Source organism: Scyliorhinus torazame, chromosome 21, assembly GCF_047496885.1.
Source record: "Scyliorhinus torazame isolate Kashiwa2021f chromosome 21, sScyTor2.1, whole genome shotgun sequence".
In the NCBI taxonomy this organism is placed as follows: domain Eukaryota; kingdom Metazoa; phylum Chordata; class Chondrichthyes; order Carcharhiniformes; family Scyliorhinidae; genus Scyliorhinus; species Scyliorhinus torazame.
In genome coordinates, this window is record NC_092727.1 from 21546606 (window position 1) to 21557494 (window position 10889).

Genomic DNA, 10889 nt, shown 5'->3' on the forward strand with positions numbered 1-10889 from the left:
GCATGTCAGGTGGATTGGCCACGCTAAATTGCCCCTTAATTGGGAAAAAAAATGCTTTGCCCGACATGTGTGTCTGACTTAACTAGCTGTCGGCAGTAGCTTTTGCATTGCCTTCCATACCTTATGAGAATTCCATTTCACATGTTGATCACACTTTATGTGAACAAGAACTTGCTGCCTTTCACAATGGAGAAAGTTCTCTTGAGGAGTTAGGGAAAGAAAATTGGTGGGAGTCTTGACCAGCATTTAAAAAAATCTGCCACCAATATTTTTAGTATTAATAGAATTAGCAGCAAGTTTACAGCACAAAGGACATCGGTCACCCATTTTGTGCCCTGCCGATATTCAATTCCACTAACTCCAATACTGATAAAACTGGTAAAACTCAGATGGATGTTTCAGGAAAACCCACGATCAGAACTGAAAACTGAAAGTTAAGGAATTTCCTAGCAGAGTTTGAAAAAAGGGTGAATGATAATAGTCCAGCTGTGTATCCTGCTTTACCGTCAGCACTTGAGTGTTTTTTTAATCTGTACAATGCATAAACATGTTCATAACTATTTGGCAACTTAGTTAAGCGTGGTTCTAAACAAAATCAATTGATTTTCATTGATTCATGGGATGTGGAAGGCACTGGCGTGGCAAGCACTTATTCCTCTCATTGCCTTTCAACTGAATGGCTTGCTTGGCCATTTCAGAGGGCATTTTAGGAGACAGTCACATTGCTGTGGATCTGGAGTCACCTGTCGGCCAGACCAGTTCAGGATGGCAGATTTCCTTCCCGAAAGGGAAATTAATGAACCAGATGGGTTTTTACGTCAATCAACAATTAGACTTTTAATTTAAAATTTCACCATTTGCCGTAATGGGATTCGAACCCGGATTCCCAGAGCATTCCCATTGAGTCTTTGGATTACGAATTCAGCGACAATACCACTAAGCTACTGCCTCACCTGTAAAAAAAATCTGAAGAAATATTTTAAAATATGTTAATCAATCCAACCATTGTTTTTGGAACGCACAGTGATCTGGGGCGAAATTCTCCTACCCGCCCCGCCACATTTCTGCCCTGACCGGCCGGCGGGAGTCTCCGTAACACCAGCCGGTCAATGGGGTTTCCCATTGTGGGGCAGCCCCACGCCGTCGGGAAACCCCCGGGCGCCGGCAAAACGGAGACTCCCGCCGGCGGAGAATGACGCCCCAGAATTTTTTAAAAATAATTTCATACAGCCATAGATGCAGTGCCCAAATCCAGGTACATTGCATTTATACTCATGGAGGGACATACTGTATATATATTTTAAAAACCATGTGGAATTATTGGATTATTTTCTGTAATTGTCTGTAATATAAATACCAGGTAAAAAAGGATTTATCTATGTTTTCTACTTGCAGGCAGTCATTATTAACCATGTTTCTATCCTTTACAGTGAGCAAGAAAGAAATACCAAGGAAACAACAAATGAAACGCAGTAGTGCCCTCTTACTGATACTTGTAGCTTTCCTGATCTGTGCTTTACTTATTGTGTTCCAACTGTTTGTGCTCAAAATCAGGAAGGAGCATTTAAAGTGGAGGAAACGTAAGTTTACTTTCAATTTTTTAACTTTGAAAATGTTCAGCTATCCCCGCCTCCACGATAAATGCTATCTCCTTTATTGAAAAGCAGTTCCACCTGTAGTGGTCCTCCAATACCTCACCCTAGTGCCAATTATGCAGTTGTGAACTTCGACAGTGATGGTTGGCAGACTGGACAGCTGTTTGACTATCACAGCCAAAGCTCAATACAATTATTATGAGTAGATTAATTCCAGATCCTGCACTGCCAATGCAGGAGTCTAATTCAGCACTATTGCGGCTTTGTTCCACACCTCTGCTTTTTTCAAATGTGGCCCCCACTCAGAACATTGAATAGGTTAATTTACTCTACAGGGGCTAATGCATGGCAGAATAAAAAGAATCTTGAAGACTTTGTCATTGCTTACAATTTGCTTTCACTTATTTCAGAAAAAGATGACTCTGATTTAACAGTGGAAAGTAACAGATCAAACAGATCAAGTAATGAAGAAAATGTCCGACCTGAAAACAATAATCGAGGTAAGATAGGGAAGATTATCTCCTGCGCACATTTGTAGCATTTCAAATGTAACATCGTGTAGAATGTATTCCATGAACATTATGAATTGACTCTACTGTTCCAAATGATCAATTCTACTTTGAAATTCTTAAAAGTTCGTGAAAATTAGATTTATTAAATTCACAGGCGATAAACCAAGATCCATAGTACGAAACATCACCAAGATTGAAAAAGGTTACAGTGCACAGAGACAGCAAAGCAATGATCAATGTCTTAGTGATGATAAATTTTGATTTCATAGAATCATAGAATTTACAGTGCAGAAGGAGGCCATTCAACCCATCGAGTCTGCACCAGCCCTTGGAAAGAGCACCCTACTTAAGCCCACGCCTCCACTCTATCCCCATAACCCAGTAACCCCACCTAACCTTTTTGGACACAGTAAGGGCAATTTGGCATGGCCAATCCACCTAACCTGCACATCTTTGGACTGTGGAAGGAAACCGGAGCACCCAGACGAAACCCACGCACACACGGGGAGAACGTGCAGACTCCACACAGACAATGATCCAAACCGGGAACCGAACCTGGGACCCTGGAGCTGTGAAGCAACTGTGTTAACCACTATGCTACCGTGCTGCCCTTTCAGTGGCTGATATATTAGAGAAAGGAAAGAATGGCCTGAATTTCTATAAATTTAATACTGGTATTATAGACAAAGGAAGAAAGGGAGGGAAAGGAGATGAGAGAGGGAAGGGGTGGGTTGGAAAGTACTGATGAGAGAGATTGCCTCACAGATAACAAGCTTTGTACCCTCAAAGCATTTAAATAGATCTGACAGTCCATTTGTAAGCATATACAACACTGATTACAACATCCTTTTATGGTTGAGCAAATTAATTTTCATACATTTCAAACTCTGAAAGAAAATAATATCAACTTTAATTTTATGAAGTAAGGTGAAAATAATTCAGTCTCTAAAATTGTTAGGCAATGAATTTTGTAAATGTGAATACTTTTAGTGCGTTGGTATTCTAAGTACTTAGGTCGAATAAACAATTTCAGAAAAGCTACTTCTGAATGAAATGAAATGAAAATCGCTTATTGTCACAAGTAGACTTCAATGAAGTTACTGTGAAAAACCCTTAGTCGCACATTCCGGCGCCTGTTCGGGGAGGCTGGTATGGGAATTGAACCCGCGATGCTGGCCTACCTTGGTCTGCCAGCTATTTAGCCATGTGCTAAACAAGCCCCTGTATGGTGACAAGGGGATTTTCACAGTAACTTCATTACTTGTGACAATAATAAAGATTATTATTATTACAATTTTTTTTTTACAATTATCTTTACTAATGACACTGAAGCACAAGTGAAAATTTAACACTTCCTTCCTTAGGTTAAATTATAGGACTTCAGATCACCTTCAACAATGCACCTCAATATGAATTTTCTAAACTATTGATTACCATCCTATTTCCCTGTTCAGGACTGAACAATATTCCAACAAAGCTTAATAGCTGGGGCGGGATTCTCCGACCCCCGCCGGGGGCTGGAGTGAATCCCGCCCCTGTCAGTTGGCGAATTCTCCGGCACCGGATATTAGGCGGGGGCGGGAATCGCGCCATGCCGGTCGGCAGGCCACCCCCGGCGATTCTCCGGCCCGCGATGGGCCGAGGTGCCGCTGCTGGAATGCCTATCCCGCCGGCGAGAATCAAACCACCTCTCTTACCAGCGGGACTAGGCGGCGCGGGCGGGCTCCGGGGTCCTGGGGGGGGGGGGGGCGGGCGGGGGGCGATCTGGCCCCACGGGTCAGATGGAGCCGACGCGTAAGAGACACCCCCCCCCCCGCGCATGCGCGGGGATGACGTCAGCAGCCACTGACGCTCCCGCGCATGTGCGGATTTCCGCCGGCCGGTGAAGTCCTTTCGGCCCCGGCTGGCATGGCGCCAAAGGCCTTCCACGCCAGCCGATGGAGCGGAAACCACTCCGGAGCGGGCCTAGCCCCTCACGGTGATGGCTTTGCCCCTAAAGGTGCAGAGAAATCCGCACCTTTGGGGCGGCCCGACACCGGAATGGTTCCCACCACTCCATCCCGCCGGGACCCCCAGCTCCGCCGGGTAGGGGAGAATCCCGGCCCTGGTTTGTGAAACCTGCTTGCACTGCTGATATAAACTTGGCTTTTTTCTGGAGGCAGCATCTTGTGTACCACCAAAGTCAAATCAGCCACTGGTAGCGATAGTGATGGGACCAAGATCAGATAATGAATTAAAATTATCATAAGTACAGAGAATTAAAGCCTGTTTGCCTAAATGGGGCTTTTTCCTCAGTCTTTTGATATTAATATTCTCAATAGGATTTGTAAAAGCGCTGCATTAAATTTGCTAAATTGCAATTGTATAATTAGAAATGCTCGATAACAGTAATGAATGCTAGAATTGTCATTACTGTTAAATGTGGGTTAAGTTTTTGAAATGTCAAGTTAAAACTGTTTTCTTTTTTCTCCTGTACAGATCCCAATTTTGGCACGCATTACACAATTCAAATACATTCAGAAGAACAAATGAAGCAGTATACTAACAACATCACTGAATATATTAACAACATCGCTGAATATACTAACAACATCACTGAAGATGAAATAAATACATTGGATAAGGAGAGCACAGTATAAGTTATTGTTATCACAGCAACTTATATTTGCACGAGGTTTTAATACAAAATGTCTCTTTTGTAAAAATTTTGAAGCATTTTTCTAAATAATTGCCTTTATTGCACATATTTCAAAATATATGTTGGGGAAAGTTAATTTATGAAAAGGTTAATGCAACAGTTGATTGAATGTGAATCAGGAATGAATCTTCTTTCAATGTTTATTTCCAGACTGTAAAATGTGAATGTGTTTAAGTGTTTTATCATATGTAACCATTGCACCTATATTTATTGCTATTTGCACATTAAATACAATTTTTTTACTTTTTAAAATACATTTATTTTGATTTTTATTCTCATTTGTGTGTGGGAAATGGGATACATTCTTGGTTCTTTACCAGATAATTAGGAAGTTGGATCACTACACCAAGTTTATGCTAGCGCCTTCCACTTCTTGTTCATGCTGGTATTCTCCCTGTTCATTGTATTTCAGTTCATGCTTCCTATCTCTCTCACCACTAAAGTGTCATTCTCAGCTCTTCCAGCAAATTACCCAGCAAAGCATTATCATCTGTTGCCTCCTTTTTCCTCAGTGCTACCTGACCTGTCACATTACCTCTACTCTTCATTGGTATGAATTTACTCTACCTTTTGGACAATTGCTACCTCACTGCTGGAACGAGTGGATGGGAGCAGGATACTTTGCCTCTGTGCTCCTGCTGGTGGAAAGGACTCCTGCATCTGGGTTAATGGTTCCTGGTTCTTGCAAGAATTTTAAGGGCACATCAGCATCCAGGAGTGGTGCTAATGGGAGAATATCCTATCATATTCAGGGCTGCTTCTTTAGTGAAAATAAAAGCATATCTACATCATGGCCTCCAAATTAGGTTCCCAGAATGGAAAACAGTAAAAACTGGTGTAGCACAATCAATCACTCACGAGACGGGACGGGACGAGACGAGACGAGACGAGACGAGACGAGACGAGACGAGACGAGACGAGACGAGACGAGACGAGACGAGACGAGACGAGACGAGACGAGACGAGACGAGACGAGACAAGACGAGACGAGACGAGTCGAACGATGGCTTTATTACGCAGACTTGTTCCCCAGCAGCGCAGTTACAGAATGTGGCTGCTGGGAGAACCCGGGCTCTTATACTCCGCCTTGCTGGGTGGAGCCAGCAGGCGGCTGATCCAATTGGGATCCAGTGTCTATCTACCAATAGCCTCTCGGCATCCCAGGTAACCGTAATACCCCTAATACATACCACGACAACTGGGAAATAAGAACACTGCTCCGAGCTGTTTATTCCTATTGGACATTTCTGGATATATGGGATGCAGGTAACAATCCTTACACATGAATAGTGAGATAAAAGCACCTATCAATATTAGGCATCAGACCGCAGGGTCTCCTTTTATTGTACAATTTATATTGAGCCAGTGAACAAGAGAGAGAAACTGGCAGCTTGCATGATTGAAGACTGAGCCAATTTACACAGAATTTACAGTGCAGGAGGAGGTTATCCGGCCCTTCGGTCTGCACCAGCCCTTGGAAAGAGCACCCTACTTAAACCTACACCTCAACCCTATTCCCGTAACCCCACCTAACCGTTTTGGAAGCTAAGGGCAATTTAGCATGGCCAATCCACCTAACCTGCACATCTTTGGACTGGGAAACCCACGCAGACACGGAGAGAATGTGCAGACTCTGCACAGTGACCCAAGCCGGAATCAAACCTTGGACCCTGGAGCTGTGAAGCAACAGTGCTCACCATGCTACCGTGTCATGATATTGCAGTGGCCTTCAGATAAGTGAAGGATCCGGGTTCACTCCTGGCCCCGGGTCACTGTCTGTGTGGAGTTTGCACATTCTCTCCATGTCTGCGTGGGTCTCACCCCCACAATCCAAAAATGTGTATTGTAGGTGGATTAGCCATGCTAAATTGCCACTTAATTGGGAAGAAAAATTGGACACTTTAAATTAAAAAAAGATAAGTGAAGTAGACGACTGAGAAAAGGAAAGATCGGATTGGAAGGATTAGGTGGAGCACTCATCCTTCCATCAGCTCTCATGTCACCTATGACTCAGTGTAGCACTTTCACCTCTTGAGAAGGTGGTAGGTTCAAGTCCCACTCAAGAGCACAAAACCTAAGTTGACACTCTAGTGCAGTACAGAGGTGGTGTTGGTGCTGCTGTCTTTCAGATGTAATGTCAAGCTCAGACTCTGTCTAACCTCTTGCATAAATGCAAACCACCATGTGGCCCTATTTTAAAGAAGATCAGGGTGTTTTCCCCAGTGTCCTCGCCAATATTCATCCATGAACCAACATTACCAAAATAGATTATCCTGTCATTGTCTCATTGTTTGAGGCAGCTTGATGCATGCAAATTGGATGGTGTGTTCCTAAATTACAGCAATGATTACACTTCACCAAAACACTTCCTTAGGGCTTTCAGGCTTCAAAGGCTTTGGGACTACCAGAGGTTGGACGCATGTATTGCAAGTTCATTTTCCTTTCCAGCTTGATGTTCAAGTATATATAACTCAACATGTTGTTTGTGGCCTAATGGTTTCTTTAAGCATCGCCAATTTGATTGTATGAAAGTCTGTTTTTCCTGAGTGCAGCTGGCAGCAGCCCCCCCCCACCCACTGCTGCCACAGCTTGCAATATACGCGTCTAAGCCCGAGGACCTAGAGAGATACCGGTGCAGGTTGGAGCAACGGATTTTAAGCTCCTGACGCACATCTCCTATTGGGCAAGCTACTGCCCACTTAATAGGTGAATTCATATTCCACAAAACCCATGGGGAGATTTATAGACGATCCCCCGTGTCCTTCGTGCACACCGTAACAGTTGCAGTGATAGATTTAGATCAGGAAAAATGAGTACAGCATAAAAGGCAGCATGGACCAGTGGGGCTGAAAGGTTCATAGCTATGCTGTATAGCCTATGAAAATTAAGAGGATCTGAAACATGAAACCATTAAGGTGCCAAAAAGATAGCTTTGTGTTCTTGAGCAAAGCGGTTAAATGGTCTTGAGATACAGATCAGTCATGATGTAACTGAATTTTGGAACAAGCGCAATGGCTCAATGACAATGGATAATAAATAATATGTAATTTTTTCATATATCTTGGGAATTAAAACACATAATACCCATGCAAGTTGGAAAGCCTTTGCTAGCCATGATCAAAAAGGGGTTAAAAAACAGAGACAAAAGAACAAGAAGTTTTATCAAGTTTCTAGGCTAGTTAGCTTAACATCTGTAATGGGGAAAAGTTTGGAAGCTATATTAAAGATGTTATGGAAGGGCACTTCGAAAAATTCAAGGCAATCAGGCAGAATCAACATGGTTTTGTGAAAGGAAAATCACTTTTAACCAATTTATTGCATTCTTTGTAGGAGTCACATGTACCTGAATAAAGGAGAACCAGTGGATGTACTGTACTTAGATTTCTAGAGGGCATTTGATATGGTGCCACATCAAAGGTTATTGTGGAAAATATAAGCTCATGGTATAGGGGCTAACATGTTGGTGTGGATAAAAGGTTAACTAGCTAATAAGAAACAGGTGGCAGCAGCAGTGCCAGGGCTTCACTCTGCCCAAAGGGCATGTAGCTGGGGGCCTCCAAACCCGTGGGAGACCCCAGGAGTGCCATTCCATCTGGTCCCCGTTTGTGGGGACTAGTGCAGAACAACGCTCGCCCGATATCTCTGAGGCGAAGGGGTTGAATCCCAAAGCCTCAAGTACCTCAGGAATCTGCACATTAGTGAGGCTTACTGACTCGCTCTAATATGCAGATTTGCCAAAAGCTGCTCCCGCTCATTGTGGGCGGGACTCACATTGCAACATTTCACGAGGTTGCGAGCCGAGTAGATCCCGGGAGTGGGGTGTCCTGGTTTTCATCAGGCACACAGTGCTGTGGCGAGCTGCTTTTCTGGCTTAGCATGGCCGATGGATCGTGCCCACATACTGGATTAGAGAGTGGACAAAGAACTGGCAAATAATAATAATCTTTATTGTCACAAGTAGGCTTACATTAACACTGCAATGAAGTTACTGTGAAAAGCCCCTCGTCGCCACACTCCAGTGCCTGTTCGGGTACACAGAGGGAGAATTCAGAATGTCCAATTCACCAAACAGCACATTTTTCAGGACTTGTGGGAGGAAACCTGAGCACCTGGAGGAAACCCACGTAGACACGGGGAAAACGTGCAGACCACAGAGTCAGTGACCCAAGCTGGGAATGGAACCTGGGACCCTGGCGCTGTGAAATCATCGTGCTAACCACGATGCTACTGTGCTGCCCACATTTCATTCATGTGATGTTACATCATCATTAAATGCTTCTGATGTTAACCTATTGTCTGAAATCCATTTATTCTTTTAAGTTCTGCAATTAGGGAGGTGGCTTTGAGACCAGGAATCAGCCATGATCTGATTGAATGGTGGAGCAGGCTCGAAGGGCAGAATCGCCAATTTCTGCTCCTAACTCCTATGTTTCTATGTAATTCTTTGGAATATAATATGGGAAGTTGTCCATTTTGGCAGGAAAAATATTATCTAAATGGTGAGAAATTGCAGAGCTCTGAAATTCAGAGGAATCTAGGTATCTTTGTGGATGAATCGCAAAAGGTTAGTGTGCTGGTACAGCAAGAAATTAGGAAAGCGAACTGAATGTTAACATTGATTGCGAGTAGAACTGAATACCAAAGTAGGTAGGTTATGCTTCAGATGTACAGGGCACAGGTGAGACCACATCTGGAATAGTGAGTACGGTATTTGTCTCCATATTTAAGGAAATATGTAAATGTTTGTAGGATCTTTTTTTTTCTAATAAGAGTCGAAGTCCAGTGGTAGGTTTAGATTGAGCTTATTGCAAAACTTAGTTAGTACAAATTCAGATATTAAAAAAAGCACAAGGAGCAAAAGAAAGAGAACAAAGAAAAGAACCATGCGCACAAAGGGTCAAACTTTGTTTTTCCCGTAACAGCCTCCCCGAACAGGCGCCGGAATGTGGCGACTAGGGGCTTTTCAGTAACTTCATTTGAAGCCTACTTGTGATAGTAAGCGATTTTCATTTCATTTCATTTCACTTTCTTACATGCATGTTTTTGGGAACACCCTTTCTTTGTTCGACATTGGCTTAGTAATCCTGAGTTGTGACTCCTGATTGGTGCTCCATCTCAGCATTTTCTATCAGCATGTTATACCAAGCATTTACACTTGCATTTAACTTACTGGCTGCACTTACATTGTTGCATTGTCACATTTGCGTTTTGGATTTTGAAAAGCTGATGTGTCACTCTGAAGATTCAATATTTTCCCAGTTTCAATATTTCCCCACTGTGTGCAAGAAGCAGCTCAGAGGTTCATTACACTTCTACCAGGAATGGGTGGGTTGTCTTGAGGGAAGGTTGGACAGGCTAGGCTTGTATCCACTGGAGTGCGACAAGGTAGCACAGTGGTTAGCACTGTTGCTTCACAGCGTCAAGGACCCGGGTTCAATTCTCGGCTTGGGTCACTGTCTGTGTGGAGTCTGCACGTTCTCCCTCTGTCTGCATGGGTTTTCTCCCACAAGTCCCGAACTACGTGCTGTTAGGTGAAATGGACATTCTGAATTCTCCCTCAGTGTAACCGAACATGTGCCGTAGTGTGGCGACCAGGGGATTTTCACAGTAACTTCATTGCAGTGTTAATGTAAGCCTACTTGTGACACTAAGAAAGATTATTATTTTTATTAGCCGAGTAAGAGACGACAAGAAGCCTTTGAGATCCAGGGTGGATTTGGAGGTGTTCCCTCTTGTGGGAGAATCTAGAACGAGGGATCACTGTTTAAGACGGTTGCTTCTATAAGACAAGATTAAGAGAATTTCTTTCTCTCAGAGGGTTGTTAGGCTCTGTAATTGTGGAAGCAGAGTTTTTGAATATATTTAAGACAAAGGTGGATAGAATCTTGATAAGGGGGCGAAAGATTATTGAGGGTAGGTTATGAGGCAGTAGTGCTAACCACTGAGCCACCAAGCCGTCCCATGGCATGTTCTTTATTTTGTGTTATTACATAAAAAAAATGGTGCACTGATTAAATTAGCTGACCCTTTGTGTTCAATCTTCTATGAATTAAAGCAATAGAGCCAATCATGCCTAGTCTCCTC

The 10889-nt window shown here is 43.3% G+C and overlaps 1 protein-coding gene across 4 annotated transcripts in view; it reads left to right on the forward strand.

The window, feature by feature from the left end:
* The window catches only part of LOC140397959 (uncharacterized), a 39320-nt gene extending 34317 nt beyond the window's left edge, over positions 1 to 5003 (forward strand). For all 4 annotated transcript variants that reach the window (XM_072486216.1, XM_072486212.1, XM_072486213.1 and 1 more), the window contains exons 13-15: positions 1431 to 1580; positions 2006 to 2095; positions 4586 to 5003. In XM_072486216.1, coding sequence (XP_072342317.1) covers positions 1431 to 1580; positions 2006 to 2095; positions 4586 to 4746 — 401 coding nt within the window. In that variant the 3' untranslated portion in view covers positions 4747 to 5003. The remainder of the gene's footprint in view (positions 1 to 1430; positions 1581 to 2005; positions 2096 to 4585) is intronic.
* Positions 5004 to 10889: the final 5886 nt, after the last annotated feature.